Source organism: Mixophyes fleayi, chromosome 6 (genome assembly GCF_038048845.1).
Source record: "Mixophyes fleayi isolate aMixFle1 chromosome 6, aMixFle1.hap1, whole genome shotgun sequence".
Classification (NCBI taxonomy): domain Eukaryota; kingdom Metazoa; phylum Chordata; class Amphibia; order Anura; family Limnodynastidae; genus Mixophyes; species Mixophyes fleayi.
The window spans coordinates 21614857-21638319 of record NC_134407.1 but is presented as its reverse complement, the minus strand read 5'-3'; the positions used below and the strand labels follow the sequence as shown (position 1 = coordinate 21638319).

General features: G+C 40.7%; 1 protein-coding gene across 4 annotated transcripts; it reads right to left on the bottom strand.

Moving 5' to 3' along the window:
- Positions 1 to 103: 103 nt before the first annotated feature.
- MKI67 (marker of proliferation Ki-67) lies at positions 104 to 23235 on the bottom strand. 4 transcript variants are annotated; one of them, XM_075216001.1, is made up of 22 exons: positions 23012 to 23235; positions 21336 to 21447; positions 20616 to 20697; positions 18067 to 18182; positions 16838 to 16904; positions 16722 to 16752; positions 16382 to 16636; positions 15697 to 15935; positions 13885 to 15373; positions 13459 to 13580; positions 13207 to 13390; positions 12854 to 12982; positions 11854 to 12437; positions 11309 to 11351; positions 9422 to 9511; positions 6723 to 9112; positions 5993 to 6644; positions 5523 to 5684; positions 4450 to 4692; positions 4004 to 4090; positions 2373 to 3902; positions 104 to 1761 (listed from the first exon to the last, which is right to left on the bottom strand). In XM_075216001.1, exons 2-22 carry the CDS (start codon positions 21425 to 21427, stop codon positions 1646 to 1648), a joined length of 8703 nt encoding a protein of 2900 aa, XP_075072102.1. In that variant the 5' UTR covers positions 21428 to 21447; positions 23012 to 23235; the 3' UTR covers positions 104 to 1645. The 4 variants fall into 4 exon arrangements, with proteins under 4 accessions (XP_075072102.1, XP_075072103.1, XP_075072100.1 ...); XM_075216002.1 differs by having other exon boundaries at positions 6873 to 9112; positions 23012 to 23234; XM_075215999.1 differs by having other exon boundaries at positions 5993 to 9112; positions 23012 to 23234.
- Between the last annotated feature and the right edge of the window lie 228 nt (positions 23236 to 23463).

Below are 23463 nucleotides of genomic sequence, written 5' to 3'. Positions count from 1 at the left end.
CAATACGACTACTGAAGCCAAATATATGTAATGATTCCTTCTATTTATAAAAACACAGTAATAAAGAAACTAGTTATACAAAAATACTTCAACTTACTAAAGATCCAGAAAATATAATTTTTAGTTTATTGAGAGGCGTTTACAAATAAATCATGTTTCATAGAATCCAACTTAGACAATGTGTAATATATGCTGTTTAGCTTAAAATGCTATATAAATATAAAAAACAAAACACTTCCAAATCCTTTAAAGAGGAACTCTGAACATTTTAGATGGTTATAAAATAGCCTTACTTTATACTACTGCCAGAAATTAAATGGATTGGCTTCTTCACAGTACTACAAGTTAGGTCTATTAAATAGACTGCAACTTTTAAAAGGTACAAATGGGGTGCAAATGCGGAGATTAATAACTTTCCCCAATAACTAACTTTATCATACTGCATATAAGCAAAGCAAATGCTTTACTTCCAGCATAAAGCAGAAAAGTTAACAATTTGCCAAGGTCATTAGTAATGGGTGGTATTAAGTTAAGAAAAGTTTGCACTTTTAAACATAGCATTTTTTTATTTTTTTTAAATATACTACTCCAGTGTAGAAAGTAGAGTCTTAAATACACAATTTTTTGATAAGCAACTGTCTCCTACACATTTTTGAGGCAGGCAGAGCTGTGGCCCTTAATATTCATAACAATGCAAACTACAGATGTGCTTGGAATTGTGACATGTCTGAGGCATTGCCTGACATTCCAGTTCCCCAGCACAGCTCATGAATATTTATACAGAACACACAATGACTGCCTCCATGGTGCTTTAACATTCTCTTGGCTTCATTGTATTTTAAACTGTAACAAATGAGCATTTTAAAAAAAACAAAAAAAAAACACTTCAAAATAAAATAAATGGGTAAAGGGCACTTTCACATCACAAACCATATAACAGTAATATGTTAATCTTTTCTTTTTGTTTTAAATTTTTTTACAATGTATCTTTAAATGTGTGCTCTCAACATCCAATGCGCTCATCTTTTCAATGGTTAAACAGAAACAGCAGTAACAAAACATTTTCAGCTACCATGGTTAACAGAAGTTATATTACATATTTAAAGAAAAAAAACAAAAAACCTTTAAATAGTTACAGACATGAGGTCTAAAATGCCAAAATGTTAAGACATCATGGTGATTTTGGCTGTAATTATGACAGACCTAGCCAGGGTGGAATGATTTGAATACAATGAGCATCGCTTCAAGCAAGGCAAATTACAAATTGGGCAAGAATCATTCCAATACTTTATTATAAAACAAAAATGCCTCATGATATAAAAGACTGGTTATTTAGTTTATTCAACATGTACACCAATCTAACATTAATATTGCAAAAATAACCATGTTAAAAAAATGAATTTAGGAAACAGCAATCAAGTATTCCCCAATTTCCAGTCACAGTTATCTGCATAAAACTTAACACGCTTTTTATGACAAAGATAAAAAAATTACAATAAAAACAATGTACAATTTCAATGAAGATTAAGAAGCAGTGCTAAAGAAATAAAAACATCTAGAATTTCGTTAAGACACTCTCAAAGTGATCTATCAGTATCTGAAGAGTGAATTTATTTTACAAAATGTGGAGACGAGACGCGTTGCACTATTTCCTGTTCCGTGCGCTTGTTCTAGTCTTCGCTACTGCAATCGCGCTCTCATTCTGAGGTTTAGATGGCTCCCTGGATTTCCCTTTTTTCTGAGCTGCATCGATAGCTGCCTCTGAAGAAAAATACATGCAAAAGAAATATGAATTAAAGTAACAATGTGCATCTATAATTTTAAAACACTCCAAATATTCATATTGCCTTACAAACACATCAGCTTAAATTATTTTTTCCTACTTGTCCATAAAGATATTTTCCTTTCCCAATTCTACTGAAAGTTGTTATTCATTACTAAAAGACAAATCATTTTGCAGTGCTCTTTCAGTTGGTTCTGATTTTGGTACTTAAAATATATAAATGCCTGAACGCTAATGTTCAAACTGCAGTCTGTGGAGATGAGGGAGACTGCTACATCTAGCCTATTTCACTGGGGCTCCTCCGATCCTCAGTCCCTGCAGAAAACAGCAGTGCGACAGTTTTTAATGGCATCAATGTGCCTGTTCTTAGTTATAAAACCAGCAGAATCCCAAATAAAATGGCAGCATGAAACAGCCCCTAGAGCCCTAGCTTGGCTGTAGAAGAACGTTCACAAAATATGACAGTCTGTAGTAGCGCAGTTATATTACAATGTACAATATAGCAGAAAGTTTACAAACCAGTGTGAAAGGAAAGTTTGCAACATAATTTACTATGAAATCTTAACAAAAAAACAAAAACCACAATTACCTGTTTTACTTCTTTTTGCTGGTGAATTAGAATTTTTCGCCTTCTTTTCTGTCAATAACTTCTTGTTTTCTTCGACTTTGTGCGATTTGGTATTCTTTGACTTTTTCTTTCCACGACCAGTAGGGTTACTTGCAATTTCATCCAGGTCAGTGCCACTTGGGTGGGAATGAGATTCAGATTCCTCCAGAGTGCCATTTGTTGCTTCAGAGATTGCAAGCTTTCTTTTTAAGCCTCTTGTGGGTTTTGTTAAAGTACCCTCTGCTTCATCTGAACCTGCACCTAAAGCTCCCCTTCTCTGATTTATAGCTTTAACAGGTGATTGTTTATTTTCATTGCCAATAGGAGCCTCTTTAGCAGCAGCCACTGCCCTTCTACCTCTAGATGAGGACAGTTCAGCGACATTCTCAACTTCATTATTCTCACTATCCAATGCCTTAGAAGCGCCTTTCCCCCGTCCGCGTCTTGAAGTGTTCTTGTGCACAGGCTCTGGAGACTCTGCTTTGGGAGCACTTTGTGTAACAAGAGATGAAGACTGAACATCTAGAGTTTTAAACATTTTTCTACTTGTACTTTTAGTTACCAATTCAACTTTTTTTGACTCGGTCTTGAATACAGGAGTTTCAGCTGTCTTTTTAAGAGTATCTGCTGCAACTAGATCTGAAGTGTTAATGTTCTCTAGTGAATTTGCCGCTCTTCCTCGTTTTCGTTTAACAGGAACTTCATTAGCAACTTGGGATATGGACAGAGAATCTGTTTCAGGTCCCATTCTCTCCTCTGTGTTTGGCTGAGGAGCCTCTCTGCGAGACCTTTTAGCAGGGACTACCAAGTCTGGAGCATCAAGTCTGATTTTTCCTTTAGATCTACCAACACGAGTAGATACCTCATGTGTGGCTACTTCATCTTTTGCATTTTCATCAGTGGTCACTAGAGGGTGCCAGTGCACAATTTTTGTTCTAGTTGACTTTTCTATATGAATATTCTGTTCATCTGAAGATTGTAATGTTTTGCTTTTTGCAGACTTAATTTCTTTAACTTCAGCTATTGATTGGAGGTTATTGCTCTCAGATACATTTTTCTTACTCCGTGTCGCTCTTGTAGACGTTTTAGTTTCTTTTACAGTTTTGTGTTTGGCCAGCACTTCATGGCCCAGGTTAGAGCTTTCTTGCAATATTTGATTTCTTCTTCCTCCTCTTTGTTTGCCAGCTGGAGCAATAGATACTTGCTTCTGCTCATCTGCAGCAGAAACAGCCACATCACTAGTTTCTCTTGCAGTACGAGATCTTCCCTTTGTTGGTGTTACTTTTTTGGATACTTCAACAGTTTCAGGTAACATGGTTTCAGAGATGCCCAAAGTACTTGTCCCAAAAGTGTCAGCATTTTTATTTTGTCTTCCACGTGACGTCTTAGTTTGTACCTCAAAAGTAACTTCATCCTTCTGATACCTAGTTGATCTTTTGAGGCTCTTAGGTTCTGGATTCTCTAAGTTTTCCTTAGAAATGTCCTCTGGTTTAGAAACATTTGGATCAGCATCTTAAAAAGAAAAAAGAAAAAAAAGTGAAAATTAGCCTTGGTTAACAGATACACAAATATGTGCTATCCACATTTACCAAACTGGTGTCTTGGAAACTCACCTAACATTTGTGCCTCCACATTCTTGCGTCTTCCACCCCTTTTGGCAACAGAAGTTTTAGCATCTTCCAGACTGGATTTAGGTTTTTCTGAAACAAAATTACAACAAAAAAAGTATGAGGGTTAAGCATGTTTGTGCAGGTACAAAAACACCATGCATCACCACCTTACAGAACTCAGCAGTAAGGATGGCACAGCACAATAACTCCAATATATAAACCCAAATAAAAAATAGCTATACATAGGGGTGATGCCAGAGTCCTCTATCCTCCCCATGCACTATAAACTGAGGTTACTTTGTGTGGCAGGGGCATCTATAGCCTAAAGTGGGCAAAGTTTATGATGCCCTAACTACCACCAGACAACAGCTATCCCACTTCTAGGGCCATTCTAGAAGATTTGGAAAAGTATTTAACCTGATGCATGCACAACTCCAAATAAAGGTTACCTTTAGAAATAAGTGCTGGTTCATTTTGTGTTACTTTTCCTCTCCTCTTTGTGGGTGTAGGGAGTTCAGTGTCATTTTCCACAGGCACAGTGACCTCTTCTGGTACCTTTGGTAGATCTATATTCTGTATTGAAGCCTTAAGGTTTTTAAAAGTCTGACGGACAGGTTTTTTGCTTGATCTTCCATCAGTTTTAACATTTGCATCTTCCAATCCTCCTTGGGGCAAGTCAGACTCTTCTACAGCTAAAATGTATTGAAAGATTAGTGTTAAATCAAGTCTCATAAATACTTGTGAAGCCCCAATAGGAACAAATAAAAAAAAATCATCCTACAAAACATGAGAAACCTCAATTTTCACAACACCCAATCAGAGCATAACAGAACAAACTTGAGCTATAATGAGAACAAAGCCCACTAACAGCTGAACTAGAAAATCTAATGTATACCTTTGGCTATGTAGTCCACTTATTTTAAAGTTTTATTGGGTAGGGATTAAAAAATGCATGTTTCATAAACCACAAAAAAAATTGGGACCCCTGTTTAACAGAGGAATCAAGTTTCGACAGGGCATATCTCCTTATGTATGATCATTTAACTATAGATGGCAAGAATGCCGACGCAAAAGGCTGTGAATCCACCTACTTCACCTCTCCTTTCATAAATACCTCTACAGGGTATATTCTTTAACAAAAGTGCATTTAAATGTATTACTGCAATTCCATTACTTGTTATTTTTAAAAAGACATGCCAAAATATCTGGCGGTCTAATGAGGGAACACTGTAGTACAATTATCAAATGTAGCCAACTGGAAGTAAAATCTTTGGAGTAGAATCAGCTTTTTTTTTATTCCTGGAACGCCTTTCACTCTCAATTTTCACCATCTGTTTTTGAGAGATTTGATGGTATATATTTAGCTTTCACAAAATGGACAACATTAGATTATTAGTATATGAAAACCACCTTAAAAGTAGAAGTTAAGAAAATACTCTAAAATTACATTAAAATCACCAACATGAACCAAGGATGCAACACCAGCTTTCTGGAGGTTATTCTTAAAAGGTTTCTCTCTTACCTTTTGCAGAGTGGTCAGTGAAATTTCTCTTAGGTCGGCCTCGAGTCAATGACTTTGCACTCTCATCTGTGACAGATTCATTTAATGCCTCTTTGGGCAATTCTTTCACATTTTCACTTGATTTTGGTTTCCGTAACAAAGACTCTTGTATGTTTTGTTTGCCTATGATTTTAAAAAAGATTTTACTTTTAGTTGGGTGTAAACGTTTCCGTACACAGTACAATACGCTACAGAAAAGCAATGCAGTAGGCTATGGTTGCCAGGCTTACAAAGCAAACATTTTAATCTACGAAAACGTGAATATTGGATATACTTTTAATATTCAGGTAATCCAAACAAAACTTAAAGATCTTCTTTCCGGAAAAATGGAAGGAATAATGCCCCTCCCAGCAATATGAAATCAAATCTGGAACGCTCAATTTAAAAAAAAAAAAAAAAAAAAAAAATGAAATGAAAAGTGAGAAGCTTACCCTGTGTAGTCTTGGTAGGTCTCCGTTTTGAAGTAATTTCACCCTCAGAAACAGGAAGATACTCCTTAGGTACTTCTTCAGTGTTTCTATGTCTTCCTCTACGTGCAGGTAAAGTCAACTCATCAGGAACTGCATCCTTGGGTATAGAAGCTGTACTTTTCGGTCTTCCTCTACGCGTGGGTGAAGTGACTTCATAAAGCACCGGAACAGCAGGTTCCTTGGGTATAACTGTCTTTTTAGGCCTTCCTCCGAGTGTCTGTGAAGTTGCCTCACCATCCGCAACTAAATCAGGCTCTGTGGGCTCTTCTACGACTCTTGTTCTTCCTCTGCGTGTTTTTGAAGTTACCTCATCAGCAACTGGGGCAGATTCCCTTGTTGTTCCCAACTTGCTTTTAGTCCCCTTTGCACGTGTTTGTGTTGTCAATTTACTATCAACTGGAACAGATTCTATAGGCACTTTGCCAGTGCTTCTAGGTCTTTGTTTCGGTGAAATCACCTCACCATCAGGCAAGGGTTCATATTCCTTGGATACTTCTGTTGAGCTAGGTCTGCCTCTCCGTGTAGGTGAAGTCACCACATCTGGCGCAGCAACTGGTTCTTTGGGTAATTCTCCAGTACTTCTAGGTCTTCCTCTGCGTGCAGGTGAAGTAACCTCCGCATCTGGAACAGCAACAGATTCTTGAGGTACATTTACTGTGCTAGGTCTTCCTCTGCGAGTAGGTGAAATCACATCAGGCACTGGAACAGATTCCTTGGGTACATTTGCTGTGCTAGGTCTTCCTCTACGAGAAGGTGAAATCACATCAGGCACTGGAACAGATTCCTTGGGTACATTTGCTGTGCTAGGTCTTCCTCTGCGAGTAGGTGAAGTCACCTCTACATCAGGCAATGGAACAGATTCCTTGGGTACATTTGCTGTGCTAGGTCTTCCTCGACGAGAAGGTGAAATTACATCAGGCACTGGAACAGATTCTTTGGGTACATTTGCTGTGCTAGGTCTTCCTCTGCGAGAAGGTGAAATCACATCAGGCACTGGAACAGCAACAGATTCTTGAGGAACTTTTACTGTGCTAGGTCTTCCTCTGCGAGTAGGTGAAATCACATCCGACGCTGGAACAGATTCCTTGGGTACATTTGCTGTGCTAGGTCTTCCTCTGCGAGAAGGTGAAATCACATCAGGCACTGGAACAGCAACAGATTCTTGAGGAACTTTTACTGTGCTAGGTCTTCCTCTGCGAGTAGGTGAAATCACATCCGACGCTGGAACAGATTCCTTGGGTACATTTGCTGTGCTAGGTCTTCCTCTGCGAGAAGGTGAAGTCACCTCCACATCAGGCACTGGAACAGATTCCTTGGGTACATTTGCTGTGCTAGGTCTTCCTCTACGAGAAGGTGAAATCACATCAGGCACTGGAACAGATTCCTTGGGTACATTTGCTGTGCTAGGTCTTCCTCTGCGAGTAGGTGAAGTAACCTCTGCATCAGGCACTGGAACAGATTCCTTGAGTACATTTGCTGTGCTAGGTCTTCCTCTTCGAGTAGGTGAAGTAACCCCTGCATCAGGCACTGGAACAGATTTCTTGGGTACATTTGCTGTGCTAGGTCTTCCTCTACGAGAAGGTGAAATCGCATCAGGCACTGGAACAGCAACAGATTCTTGAGGAACTTTTACTGTGCTAGGTCTTCCTCTGCGAGTAGGTGAAATCACATCCGACGCTGGAACAGATTCCTTGGGTACATTTGCTGTGCTAGGTCTTCCTCTGCGAGAAGGTGAAGTCACCTCCACATCAGGCACTGGAACAGATTCCTTGGGTATATTTGCTGTGCTAGGCCTTCCTCTGCGAGAAGGTGAAGTCACATCAGGCACTGGAACAGACTCCTTGGGTACATTTGTTGTGCTAGGCCTTCCTCTGCGAGAAGGTGAAGTCACCTCTACATCAGGCACTGGAACAGACTCCTTGGGTACATTTGCTGTGCTAGGCCTTCCTCTGCGAGAAGGTGAAGTCACCTCTACATCAGGCACTGGAACAGACTCCTTGGGTACATTTGCTGTGCTAGGCCTTCCTCTGCGAGAAGGTGAAGTCACATCAGGCACTGGAACAGACTCCTTGGGTACATTTGCTGTGCTAGGCCTTCCTCTGCGAGAAGGTGAAGTCACATCAGGCACTGGAACAGACTCCTTGGGTACATTTGTTGTGCTAGGCCTTCCTCTGCGAGAAGGTGAAGTCACCTCTACATCAGGCACTGGAACAGACTCCTTGGGTACATTTGCTGTGCTAGGCCTTCCTCTGCGAGAAGGTGAAGTCACCTCTACATCAGGCACTGGAACAGACTCCTTGGGTACATTTGCTGTGCTAGGTCTTCCTCTGCGAGAAGGTGAAGTCACATCAGGCACTGGAACAGACTCCTTGGGTACATTTGCTGTGCTAGGCCTTCCTCTGCGAGAAGGTGAAGTCACCTCTACATCAGGCACTGGAACAGACTCCTTGGGTACATTTGCTGTGCTAGGTCTTCCTCTGCGAGAAGGTGAAGTCACCTCCACATCAGGCACTGGAACAGACTCCTTGGGTACATTTGCTGTGCTAGGCCTTCCTCTGCAAGAAGGTGAAGTCACCTCTACATCAGGCACTGGAACAGACTCCTTGGGTACATTTGCTTTGCTAGGTCTTCCTCTGCGAGAAGGTGAAGTCACCTCTACATCAGGCACTGGAACAGACTCCTTGGGTACATTTGCTGTGCTAGGCCTTCCTCTGCGAGAAGGTGAAGTCACCTCCACATCAGGCACTGGAACAGACTCCTTGGGTACATTTGCTGTGCTAGGTCTTCCTCTGCGAGAAGGTGAAGTCACCTCTACATCAGGCACTGGAACAGACTCCTTGGGTACATTTGCTGTGCTAGGTCTTCCTCTGCGAGAAGGTGAAGTCACCTCCACATCAGGCACTGGAACAGACTCCTTGGGTACATTTGCTGTGCTAGGTCTTCCTCTGCGAGAAGGTGAAGTCACCTCCACATCAGGCACTGAAACAGATTCTTTGGGGACTTCTGCAATGCTTCTAGGACGTCTTCTGCCTGCATGTGAAGTCACTTCATCAGAAATTGGAACAGTTTCCTTTAACACTTCTGAAAAAAGAAATGAAAAAAGTCTGTTTGAAGATATTTGGATCAAATTGTACAAATATTTAACCATGTTAAATTACAATTAATCTGGTGCTTGACATGAAAGGTGGTGTGGCCCTCTTTAAGAAAAAAAAAAAAAAAAGAGGAATGAAGGATACATCTAACTAGCAGCAACATAAAGGACTCAATTTATGTTCTGTCCTTCACAAACATAACTTAATACTTACAATGGTGAACAGCCATTTCAGTTGCCTTTAACTGAAACTTGCTTTACCCTTGGACTGAAACAATCCCTTTTTGTACAATATATACCTGATGTTGCAGTATCAGCTGGAAGGGTCAGTCGCTTCGAAGATCTTCCTCTTCCTCTCAATGAAGGAGTAGTAGAGCGTCCTTTTAGTGCTAGTTAAAGTTGAGAATTTGTGATTTAGTTTCAAAGAAAATAAAATTGAGGTTTAAACAGTCTCCAATTCAGTAAATTAAGTGAAAGCATTTTAAATTGCCGTTTTACATGGCACTCATTTAAACCAGTTTTATAGGATCAATGCATTGTCTCAAATAAAGCTGACGACAATAGAATATTTTTAAACTTTAAATATACTTGACCCAAACTCTCTCTCAATTTACCGCCCCATCTCAGCTTTCATGCCCCTCCAGGCTTTGAGTGAATTTCCTACACTCACCTCACACTTTCTTACAGCAAACACCTACTGGATTCTCTTCAGTCAGGCTTTCACTCTCAACACTCCACAGACTGCGCTGACCAAAGTTTTCAATGATTTGATCACAGCAAAAAATAATAACCATTACTCTTCTAATTCTCCTGGATCTCTCTGCTGCATTTGACACTGTTGACCACTCTCTATCCTCATACAAACGCTACAATCCCTAGGTCTTGGAGGCACTGTCCTATCCTGCTTCTCATCCTACCTATCTAATCGCTCTTTCAGTGTTAATTTCTCTGGATCCACCTCTGCTCCGCTTCCTGTATCAGTTGGTGTATCACAAGGCTCAGTCCTAGGTCCTCTGCTAGTCTCTATCTACACCACTTCTCTTGGAAAACTAAAACTCCTTTGGATCTATCCTCCTGATCTTTCACCATCTGTGTTGTCTCACGTTACTGACTGTCTTTCTGCCATTTCATCTTGGATGTCTACTTGCCAACTCAAACCTTTAAAAAACTGAAATAATAATATTCCAACCCAAAAAACAGAAATCTGCCTGACATTTCTTTTTCTGTTGATGACATGACCATAAATCCCACCCCGCAAGCTCACTGCCTAGGTGTAATCCTTGATTCACAACTGTCGTTTATTCCCCACATCAACTCTATATCTAAATCATGTTACATACACCATAAGAACATTTCCAGAATATGCGTTTATCCTCACACAAAAGACACTGCAAAAACCTTAATTCATACACTCATCTCCCGCATAGACTATTGCAATTCCCTCCTTACTGGTCTTCCCAAAGTCAGACTTGAACCCCCTACAATCTATTTTGCACGCAGCAGCTAGATTGATTTTCCTTGCAAACCGTTCTTCCTTTGCTGAGCCACTCTGTCAGTCTCTACATTGGATGCCTGTATTTCAACGAATCCAATATAAAATTCTTGTAGCACAAGGCAGTCAACAAAATTGCACCGACATACATCTCTTTACTTGTCTCAAAATATCTCCCAAGTCGACACCTTCATTCTGCACAAGATCTGCATCTCTTCCACTCATCATAACCTTCCATTCCCAGTTACAGGACTTTTTTCAGGCTGCACCCACTTTGTGGAATTCTTTCCCTCGCACAGTAAGACTTTCCTCTAGTCTTCAAACCTTCAAGCGTTCTCTGAAAACCCAGGCAAGCTTATATTTCTCAACCACCATCTTAATCTCTCTAGGTTACCCTATTACCACTCTCTACACAGCTAACACAAGATAACAACCCTCTTACCAACATTGCTGTGTGACTGATCACACAGCCCACTCAATACTTTACCCTTTGCATTCTAGCTGGACCAATGTGCAATATGATGTAGCACATGCCCTCGTTTCAAACTCCCATTGTCACAGATTGTAAGCTTGCGAACAGTGTTCTCTTAACTTTCTGTCTATGTATTATCCAGTATTTATTAATGTCTGTTCCCAATTGTAAAGCACTACGGAATTTGCTGGCGCTATATAAATAAATGTTGATGATACTTACATTTTGTAGACTGGTTGCTGTTTGTGGGATCTGTAGTTATGACCTATTAAACAAGATATATACAACGTTATTTTCTTGTCTCTGAATCGCGTTTGGTTGACCTAAATCCTACTGCGAAAACAAACCAAAGCTGTTATTATATATTGCAGCAAGTATGCGTTTAATGGTTTGTTTTTTTATATAGTACAAGTTGTCTAGGCTCCAAAGGCCTAAAGACTCACATCTCAACATATGTTTTGATCACTTTGTTAGCAGGCTATGGACTACAAATTGTAGCAGACTTAGAAATCATTGAACTCTATATGCCACTGTATTTGCTGTATTCACACACACCAACTCTATATGCAGCTTTAAAATGCAACCATGACCTTATAGATGGATATTCACTTTACTAAAAGGTTTTTTACCACTTCTGGTTTTGCAGAACCCATTAAATGTTTCTAACACAAATAGTCAAGTAGTGGCTATAGGGGAAAGTTTATTACATAAAGGAACAGCTGAATATAATGTTAGTTCAGTTAGAGAAAATAAAAATAAAGAATTACCTCTTCCACAGCATCTTTCTTTGGCGGTGTTTTTATTAGATTTCTTATACCAAAGATTTCTTCTATTGGACGAGTATTTTCAGTCGATTCAGCATTTTGAGGCGGAGTACTGATTAAGTGGCTTATATCAATGTCCTCAACTGGGAGCCCTCTCTCTTTAGGTGTCTTCATAATGCGTTTGATGCCAGTAAGATGTTCCACCTGTGCTCCCTTCTGTTTGGGAGTCTTCATGAGACGATCGATACCTAGCACTTCAAGCTGAGTGGATCTACGACTGTATGCTTGCATGGATTCAGTTTCCTTTGGTGTCCTTAGCAGCTTTTTCAGTGCATGAGGATCAGTGATAGGTTTAACTTTTTGTTTTGGCGTTTTCATAATGTGGCGGATTCCAGAAAGATCTACAGATTTCCGTTTTCCCTTGAACGATCTTGACTTTGCGTCAACTGCACTCTCCCATGTTCCATCGGTTTGTTTACTTAACTCTGGTGAAATAGGACTCTGAAGAAGTCTAGATACAGCATCACGGCTGTACTGCTTACGCTGTGCAGTAGCAGGACTATTTAATGGTGAAACCACCATTTCACCTGAAAACAAAGTAAAACTTTGAAACAGCCAGAATTTAAAGAAACAAATTTATACACCACGCTCTAGTTGATCATTAGCACAAGAAAATGTTATGCATTGGATGTCGGAAGGGGCATGGGTCGCAATCTAGTGGTCATATGACTAAAACTTCAACTGTTAATTTCAGACACAGGAGGACCAACATTATTTTATGAATCTCCAAGAGTCACTCTACAGCATTTGAGATTAAGATCACCGCATCCATTTCCACAGTTCAAGACCAAGGCTCAAAACTGTCAAGGAGAACCAGATAAGCTTTGGGTGCACAATGCTACTGCCTCCCACAACCATTAGGTGGACGCACCAATGTATTGGGTTAGTAAAAAACAGTCTAATAGACATATAGGTTAGGGATGACAGCTGTATTAATACCAACCAGATTCTTCTGGAGTATGCATTGACATCTCAACAATCAAGGATTTTGGAGTGTCTGTTTTAGGAACTTCCAATCGGCTACTTCTCCTTTGCTTTTCATTGGCAGGGGTGCTGAACAACTCAGCCATACCTGAAGTGAAATAAAATATTTATATTAAGTGTTCAAATGGAATGTATGCAGAGATAAACCATGATGGAGAACGAGTCCAAGTACACAAAAACGGTGATCACTTCAGACAGAGTCTTAAGCCAGTTCTCCCCATAAGCTTGCTCATTTCAAAGATTATATTCTTAAAGCAGTAGTACCAAATTGCACAAGTACTCAAAAGCCAGCCTAACATGCGTAAATCTTACCAGTAAAGCTTTCATTGTGATCAGTGTTGAGTTTTAATGCCTGGTTCCTCACAACTTTAGGGACATGTCCAGCAAGGTCCACTGTTCTTGTATAAGCTCTTCCAACAAGTATTGTTGCAGGGGAATCCGCATGACCTGTGCTTGATTGATCCTTTGCTTTTTTAAGTGGAGTCTGGAAACAAAACTAAAAGCTTTACTTTCAAAAATATCACTACGCTGAGCTGTAAATTACTTAAAAAGCAAAAATCATACCTTTAACTTGAGACTCTTCTGAGTTTCTTTCTTCTTAGTAACCACCACCTTCTGAACAGGTTTAGTTTTCTTTTGGTGTTTTGCAATTCCAATTTTTACCACATCAGCCCATGATTTAGCCACTGAAAATATGCATCAATGTTATATAATTTCAAAATAAAACAAAGACCAAACAAGAACTTAAAACAGAAGGTCCAGTCTGGGACCTGCTTCCAAAGGATATAGATACACAACAGAGTCTACAGCTTATTTTGGTTTGAAGTTTTTACTTGAGTGGATCACTAGCCAATACGCCCACTTTAAAATCCCTTCACCCAATACTGAAGTTACTTGTTTAACAAATGATTTAATTTTCATTATGATTTATGTACAGTAAACATGTAATTTACAATTTGCATATAGCAATTAGGTGCCTATTAAGCTTACCAAGCAAGTTGGCTTCGGTCGCACCACTTTTCCTTCTAGAACGTATCATTTCAAAAGCTTCAAGTTTCCTACTTCTTCTATGCGGTGTTTTCTTCATAGTCATTGATTTCCGTGGCTGTCTTGGTGTCTTTGTTATGAGGGATTCACTTGAAACTTGTTCCAAAGATTTGGGTGGTGTATTAATACGCGAAACAGAGAAACGGCCCTTTGTATATGGCGTGGCTGGAGACTTCATGGTTGGCGATTTTGCATCAGCCAGCCTCTTGCCCAGTGTGGGTGACTTGGCAGGTGTCGTGGACAGAGATTTAACTGGAGATACCTTGTTTGAATACTTAACCGGCGTCCTCTTGGCCGGGGTGGGAGATTTTGCGGCAGGCGACCTCTTGGCCGGGGTGGGAGATTTTGCGGCAGGCGACCTCTTGGCCGGGGTGGGAGATTTTGCGGCCGGCGACCTCTTGGCCGGGGTGGGAGATTTTGCGGCCGGCGACCTCTTGGCCGGGGTGGGAGATTTTGCGGCAGGCGACCTCTTGGCCGGGGTGGGAGATTTTGCGGCAGGCGACCTCTTGGCCGGGGTGGGAGATTTTGCGGCAGGCGACCTCTTGGCCGGGGTTGCAGTTATGGATTTTGTAGCAGGTGTTGTGGACACAGATTTAACTGGAGATACGTTGTTTGGTGACTTAACCGGTGTTCTCTTAGCAGTGGTCACGGACGGAGATTTTGCGGCAGGCGACCCCTTGGTCGGGGTTCCCTTGTTTGGCGACTTAACCGGTGTTCTCTTAGCAGTGGTCACGGACGGAGATTTTGCGGCAGGCGACCTCTTGGTCGGGGTGGGAGATTTTGCAGAAGGCGACCCCTTGGTCGGGGCTCCCTTGTTTGGCGACTTAACCGGTGTTCTCTTAGCAGTGGTCACGGACGGAGATTTTGCGGCAGGCGACCTCTTGGTCGGGGTGGGAGATTTTGCGGCAGGCGACCTCTTGGTCGGGGTGGGAGATTTTGCGGCAGGCGACCTCTTGGTCGGGGTGGGAGATTTTGCGGCAGGCGACCTCTTGGTCGGGGTGGGAGATTTTGCGGCAGGCGACCTCTTGGTCGGGGTGGGAGATTTTGCGGCAGGCGACCTCTTGGTCGGGGTGGGAGATTTTGCGGCAGGCGACCTCTTGGTCGGGGTGGGAGATTTTGCGGCAGGCGACCTCTTGGCCGGGGTGGGAGATTTTGCGGCAGGCGACCTCTTGGCCGGGGTGGGAGATTTTGCGGCAGGCGACCTCTTGGCCGGGGTGGGAGATTTTGCGGCAGGCGACCTCTTGGCCGGGGTGGGAGATTTTGCGGCAGGCGACCTCTTGGCCGGGGTGGGAGATTTTGCGGCAGGCGACCTCTTGGCCGGGGTGGGAGATTTTGCTGTACTTTTTCCTGGACTAGAAGACGGTGATCTTCTGGTTGGTGTTGACAACATTGTAGTCCTGGCAGACTGTCTAAGAGACTGTTCAAAAATTTCCTGAAACAAAGAATATATAAACACTGGTACTGAGATTATCAATATCTTAAGTGCTACTTTAGCAGTTTCCTAATAGAAAATCTCTCCTATCAAATATTACACAATGCTGTATTCAGTGCACTGGTATTATTCGATTTGGCACTGTAAATTATACAGTAGCCACCTATTTTTTTTATTTTAGTTTGTAATTTTACCAGACAAGCCAGGTACAGACACTACATACAAATAAATTACAATGAAAAAAAATTTCAGATCAATTTCATACAGTGAAAAAAAGAATAATATTGAACACAATCATCGATGCTGTTAAAAATCCTGTTTACCTTGATCACAGATTGCTTGAGGCCAAAGCTTTTCCTAACAAGCATACGAGGAGAGTTGATGGACAAGCTTCGCCGAGCAGGAGTTGCGCCTTTTTTGAGAGGAGAATTTGGAGGCAGCCTTTTATCAAAAAGTTCTGGACTTAATTGTCCACCAAATGAGACCCTCTTTTTTTTGAAAGGCGGTTCTGGTAGGTCAAGTTCATCACTTCTGCGTTTCCTTGGGGATTTTCTTTCCACAGCTATTTAAAAATAACAAAAAAGGATACTCACATAAGATAAAGCTATACACAAAGACAGAAATGGGTCACAAATGAGCAGAAATTCTTCTACTGAAATGTGTGCACAAGCGCACATCATGTGAGGCTCTGGGGGCAATTCAAGCAGAGGGGAAATATACAATAGTGAAATATATATATACATTTTTTACATAAACCAATATTGCCATCGGCTAATTGCCATTTTAAATGCTAAATCCAACTTGGGGGTATGTACAGAGACAAATATGGAGGAGACATATCATGTGGCTACTCTGCATGGCAAAATCAACAGTCACCTATGCTGCAGCTCCATGACCATAGTATGTACCTAGAAGTGAGTACATAGTTCCCATGCTAGCAGTTTCTTTCCCTTAGTTTAATAGATTTGGAAGAACATTGAGAAATATATTACAATGCTGGAAGACTACCTTCTGCAGGAACATTTATTTGATCTTCCGACAAGATCCCATCATTTTTCACAGGTGTTTTATTTTCTTTTTTAGGTGATTTAACTTCACTTTTCAACATTTTATACAGTTCACCAAAAGGTGACAGATCTTTTGGAGCCTCTGACGATGAAGTAATCTGCACTGATCGACGGGTATGAGTAGCTTTGGAGGTGTTGCCTTCAGATTTCCGCTTGGCTTTACTAGTTACAAAGTCATCAATCCGCACAGTTTCATCTATTTAAACAAAGGATATTTTTAGTAACATGGCTGCAGCGAGGTAATATACTATGAAATAAAGGTATAAAAATAAAAGTCATACTTGTATCTGAAAACTGGTTACTTGCAAACACCTGGAGGAGAAACAAAAAAAATAAAAATGAATTCCATGGTAAAATGCAGAGTTGTTATAACCAGCTACACAGAAAACAAGTTTACCTTGTAAGTGTCAGAATCAAGCCCTGTGGATCGTCTTCTTCCCTGATGTGCCTGGGGTTTCTCAAATCTGTTAAAAATGGTCAAGTTATATTCTCATTAGGTCTTCTATCAAGCATAATTTGTGGTTTGAATCAAAATACAATTGAATAAAACTATCCCCAAAGAGAGCTACTCTTATTTATTGCAGCAGAAAGTTAGCCAAAAAATATCCAGGAACGTCAAAAAGTTCTAATCACTTACAAAAAAAGGGCTTTAATTCTGTGAAAATCTGCACCAACATAGTAACTGATAATTGATAAACTGTCTGGTTAGCATTAAGTGTACATTGCAACTTTTGCAGACATTGCAAAACTGATTTTTATATGAAGCCTCAACATTTTACTCAGCACTAGAAGGAAACTCAGATACAAGTTCCATGTTCAACCAAGCTTACAAACAGTTTTTGGTGCCTGGGGCACAAGGAGAGAAATAAACTTGTCTCTGGAGCAGGTAAGCTATAGGAATGCTTTTTCGCTGTCATACAATAATTTTACTAGCAGCAGCCATTTCATAGATAGAAAGGAACCTCAATTTTGTAACAAAGCCTGGGATATTACCCCGAAAGCATAAGGATTTTTGTGACAAACCTATTAAAAAGTTGAACTTATCCTTTAGTGACTTTTAGAAACAAAGGTAATGGAAGCCTCAACTTGGCAACAAATAACTGTAGTGTAAAGAGACCTGAACCACAAACATTTGAAGAATCATGTTTGGACAACATACCAAGTTTATCAATTGTTAATACCTTGTTTAGTATCAGACAGGCAAATTATGTAACAATCTATTTAAACCTAAACCAACTGGCCAAAAGGATCACTGCAATTTCAGAAATGAAACATGGGCACTAACTCTACAAACGATATATAAGTCAAAGGCATTGTAAACTTAATTATAGAATTACAATAAAAAACGCTTCAGGAACCAGACCTCTAACAACCGAGCAAAGGGTGCAGGTACACCATTCTTGAAAACCAGGTTTCTAAGACTAAAGCATAAAACCTTACAGAGACTGAAATAGCTGATAAACCCGAAGGGCAAAATTTCAAATATCTAAGGCCAGTGTTTTCAAACTACCCAATATGGTTGTAACAAAGTACCCCTTGACCTTTTAATTTAGATTTAAGGTTCATTGAAGTAGCTATTTGAATAGTAGCCTGAAAGGTCTAATTTTTAAAGCTTCAGACACTTACCGAAACGATCGATCAATAATAGTGAGCACATCTCCATTCTTGAGGCATACAGGGTGCTTAATAGCAGTTCCGTTTAGCTGAGTTGGGTTCACGTTGCTTAAGTTGATAACAAAAACCTAAACAGTAATTACCAATGTGATTAAAACATTTACCACCTTCATCCTCTCACAAATAAAGGAGATCAAGACCAAAATTAACATCCCAAGCAAATATTTGTAGCTAAAGAGAGTCATCACTTGTTGCAGGCAAAAAAGACATAGAAAAGCTTATGATTCCAGTTTACTAAAAAAGCACTTTCATAAGTTAACAAGTACAGATGCCATCTAAAGTCAAAAATGTTAGATTACAGAGAATAACTTGTACTTAACTGCATAACAAATTTAAATAAAATACATGTTTAAGTAAACTGTCACTCTGGAAGCATCTCCTGAAAAGTATATATTCACATTAAGTGTAAATATTCCTGTAATATTTAAGTGGTTACTTTGGATACTTTAAGATTCTGTGCAGTATTATCCTAATGTTCTTATAAATTAAAACGCTATATATTTGAGGTTCTTTTAAAGTGTTTTTGAATGTTATAGGTAATCCTTAATTACAAGGCAACTTAAAGTTTAGATTTTTCAACCCTTTAAACATTTCCCAGGGAGTATTAACTCCTTCACTTTAACCAATAAACACAAGAGAAATTAAGTGCTATTAACATAAGTAATTTTTCCAGAGACCTTCACTCCTGCACTTTTTCTCTTTTAAAATATATGAGTTTTATGCTTAACAGCTGGTAAAAAGTTGCAAAACAGTTCACTCAATAAAGGACTTCTCAGAATTTTGTAATATCTCATGTGTGTCACAAGTGACTAAACCAGTGGTTCTCAAACTGTGCGCCTAGGCTCCCTGGGGTGCCTTGGAGATCTCACAGGGGTGCCTCGGCCAGTGGTAAGCAAGGCAGGGGACAACTTGGTAATTATTTTGGCTTAGGGGTGCCTTGAAAAATTTGAGACCCTAAGGGGCGTATTCAATTGTCAGCGTTAACGCTGCAAAACGAGCGCTCGAAAAATACTACTGTTAATACGGTAATTACTCGCAGAATTTCAGCTCGCAGCTCCCTGAAATTCCGCGAGTAAACTACTGTATTAACGGTTTTCGTGCGCAATATTTCCATATAAACGGTAATATTTTTCGAGCGCTCGTTTTGCAGCGTTAACGCTGACAATTGAATACGCCCCTTAGGGTGCATTGAACTAAAAAAGTTTGGAATCCACTGGACTAAACTGAAAAGTTTCTTGGATACAATGTAGAACTTAAGTTCTGAAATATTCCAAGACTGCTTCAATAACTGCTATTTTTATGGTTCCTGAAAAGCATTACAATGGAATAAAAGGATCTGCAATTTGTTGCTCTTTAGAGAAGTGCAAACAAGCATGCCCTTCATGGACCATGTCTTACATGGAACATCAGTATACACATTTTCAGCCAATTGTTTCAAACTTTTTGAATAAATGCAATTCTTTCTATGCTTAAAAATTGGAACACTGGTGTGAAACTGACTTTGAGGAATCATTAGAACAAGAGGACTAATCAGACATCTATGAATGGACAGCACACTGTTTCATAAATGTTTGGATTATAAAGAATGCCAATACATTTCTCCATTGGTGGTACTATGTTCCCTCCAAACTACACGCTATATTACCCAAAGACAAGCGCTGCATTGGAACCTTTATGCACATATCGTGGGACTGTCCCAAATTACACCCGTACTGGACCGCTGTACTTTCTATAGCCTCGACAATCCTTTGTAACCCTCTACCCTCCGACCCCAAGCATGTGTTCTTTACCCTTGTCTGGCCCAGACCTCCCCACTCACACACATATAAACTTTTATGACATATTGTTAGTGCGACAACCAGCCAAACTGCTGCTTCTTGGAAGAATCCTATGCTTCCAACACTTCAAATGGTCTGCGGTCAGGTTTGGCACAATTACGAGATGGAACATATCAAACGGCATTCTGAGGGGCTCCTCTGCATCTTTCCACAAAATCTGCCCCCCTTGGGCTACTAATCATAACCAACCTCTGCTTCGTTTCTAACTAGTAGCGAACCTGTGACAGGATTACCAACCTAGACCATCCCTCCATATTCATCACATGAACCTCTTTCCCTATCTAATTCACCAACTCTACCCTCTACAACTCTGTACTGTGCCCCTTTCTCCTTACAACACCCTCACACTTCCTGTGTGCAATAATAAAAAACATATCAATATGGTATAAGACCAGCATATAGCAGACTTCCTATTGTAAAAGCAATGTTGGGGAGTGTTACTTGTCCCATACTTATGTATATAATATTGCTGAACTTCTTTGGAATTTTGTAATATTTTTTGTACTTGAGGTTATTAATAAAAAAGTATTTAAAAAAAATTGAACACTGAAAGATGAGGCACATATTTTAAAGTTAACTTTAAAACCACAAAACAGAAAAATATAGACTTCTATGAAAAACAATTTTAATGCTAATGAGAAGTTACAAGAAAATCCTATTTACCTCTCCATTTTCCTTAACTTCAACTTTACAATGCTCTTTGGAGACATGTGGTAGTTGAATGCGGATGTCACATTCAGTTTTCCTGGAGGGAAAGAAGTATACAATATTATTACCTTGAAAAAGAATCTTAATGATTCGAAACGCCGGATTGACAGGGAGACTAACGTTTGGACTACCTGAGGACGGCAGCCAGTAAGAGCCTATTGAACTTTGGGTAAATACCCTGTTATGTGCGCTGTAATCCTTTTACTTAAGGTACGCTCCTAGAAGCAGACAAAACCTGTGGATTTTATATTGAGAATTTTTGTGATCAATAAATGGTATTATGCTATGATCTTTTATTTTTTGCACATGTGTATCGTTGGAGAATGCAGTGAATGCAGATATCGTGACTTTCATCTGGTTGATGTGCTGTGTTTAAAGAAACCAGTCTGTAAGCATACATCCAGGGGGGGTCCCTCACGTGGTTACCCTGTAATTGGTTAACTTGAACTCACTCGGAAGAGGGAACTGGAAGATATTTGGACCATTTATTTATTGTTGGGACTTTACTGCTCTATGTCCATTCCATTTTTGTGTTAGTGTCCTGTTTGATGCTGGCATTTCTATCTGTGTGAACCTTCCAGCGCTGCAAGTCATCCATTTGTTTGTAGAATTAATATTATCTTTGTCTATAGGTCTTGATATCACATAAAAAAAAACAAGAGAACACATACATACCTTCCAAACAAGCATGTAGTTGCAGTCAAAGGAAAATGTGTTCCATCAGTACCATTTCTTTTTATTACAACAATTTCACCATGGCGAGGCATCTTTAAAGTAATCTTCTTACCTTAAAAAAAAACAAAAAACATTCCTAACTGAATGCAGTCAAGTGTGGATAGCGGTTTCAAATAAGTTAGGGGGCTGAATAACACATATCGATAATGCAAAAACATAAATTACACTTAAGTGGACCACATTATAGAACTATATAGAATCAATCATGTCTGGCAAGAAGCATGTAACAGCAACAAATCTACTAGTATACAATAGCTCTTCAATCACAAAATCGTGTAATCGTAATTAGTACGTCCTTTGTGCATAAGTGTACAATGACAATGGGAATCCAGCCTAAAGTGAAAACTCAAAATTGTAAAGCTTGTAGAAATGTAAGCTTGATGTCTTAGGTCTTCTGCACCTAAGAAGCTTTAAGAAATATCTATGTACTCATTACAGTGTTGGAAAGGCTTAATTAATGCCCTACAATCACATTAAACCAGTATTACCAAGCAATGAAAACATTCAGAGCTGTTATAAAAAGATACAATTAGCTAAATTATATAAAGAAACAAAAGTAGGCTGCAAACCATTGGAAAGCTATAGCATGGATACTTAGCATAAAAAATATAAAGTATTTACACAATTTCCTTTAAAGAGGCTGACTTCACTGAACATGTGCAGACGAAAAAAAAGTGAAACAGATAGGCACATGGCAATGATGGTAAGCAGAGAGCATGTGACAAAAGTACCTCTCCTTCCATCCAAGCTGACAGGCTATATATGGCCTCAGAGCTACAGGCACTGTTGTCAGACTGTCACAACACAGCTGCACGTGTCCATAATTTACAAGCCCTTACACTGCATATACAGTTACTGTTATAAATTCAACACCACATGGCCATCTGACGATCTATGAACCAAACAGTTCATGTGCCACAGTCACCAACTAGCAGTCCCAGGAATGACTTCCTGATTCAAAAAGATGCTGAATAAATCTAAACAAAATTAGTCCTACATTATGCCAACACTATGGCAAGTGTGAAAGACTGACTTAATGTGGGCAAAAAAACGTATCCTTTATAGTACAGACATCATGGAAACCACCGACCTGCAGTGAAACCAACCAGCTTCTCTACACAGCATTTTCACCAAAATGAACCTGACAACTGTTCCAATACCTGCTTATACCCACCTGCCCACACTCCCAGCAGCTGCCCCCCTCATGCCCACAAATCCCAGCAGCTGCCCCCGTAATGCCCCCACTCCCAGCTACTGCCGCCCTCATACCCACACTCCCAGCAGCTGCCCCCCTCATGCCCCCACTCCCAGCTACTGCCGCCCTCATACCCACACTCCCAGCTACTGCCCTCCTCATACCCACCTGCCCACACTCCCAGCAGCTACCCCCCGGCAGACTCTACCTCTCGCTGACAACAGCCGCCATATGGAAGCCGCAGACAGAACCACGGACAGCGCGAGCTACAACCTACAGGCGAACAATCGGAGAAGCAGAGCTCAGCACGGAGAACAGGGGACACAGCGGCAGACACGGGCTCACCGATTACACAAATTGGCGGGATCGCTGCCACAGCTGCTGCACGTGACGGCCAGGACGGATATATCGAGCAACTGACCTGAGGAGAGAGCGGTTACCCCGCGCGAGGCGCTCAGTCCATGAACCCGAAGAGATTCGGCGGCCACCGGAGTGGAAGATCCCAGCGGCGCGATGCCCTCTGTCCGTTACTGCCAAATCGGCGCCTCCGCGGAGCAGACACTGCGCACGCGCGAAAACAGCGCCAGACCGCTGCCGCCAACACGTTGCTCTGTATCCCTCCGCCAGCACACTTACCTGGACCAACGTCACGCCCACGGCGACCCTACTCCTCCCTTCTTAGAGTACGCGCCCACTCTGTTAGCACAACAGGCCGTAAATACGGTTGCTAAAACTCTGGGGTAGCGCTCCCGGTGAACTATTTAACATGGCGCAAGTATACCATGAATATTTATGAAGTTTGAAAAGCGTTCGAAAAACAGCGCGAAGCCCCTCTATTGGGGGCGGCTCGACACGTGACCCGCCTTGTAGCCA

Bases quoted from the DNA above. Each gene is read 5' to 3' on its own strand.
- MKI67 (XM_075215999.1), bottom strand. From the start codon at position 21,427: ATGCCTCGCCATGGTGAAATTGTTGTAATAAAAAGAAATGGTACTGAT. The intron at 5,685-5,992 runs GTAAGCTTCTCA...TTAAAATCATAG, and splicing joins ACCTACCAAGACTACACAGG to GCAAACAAAACATACAAGAG. The intron at 3,903-4,003 runs GTGAGTTTCCAA...TTTCTTTTTAAG, and splicing joins TGTGGAGGCACAAATGTTAG to ATGCTGATCCAAATGTTTCT.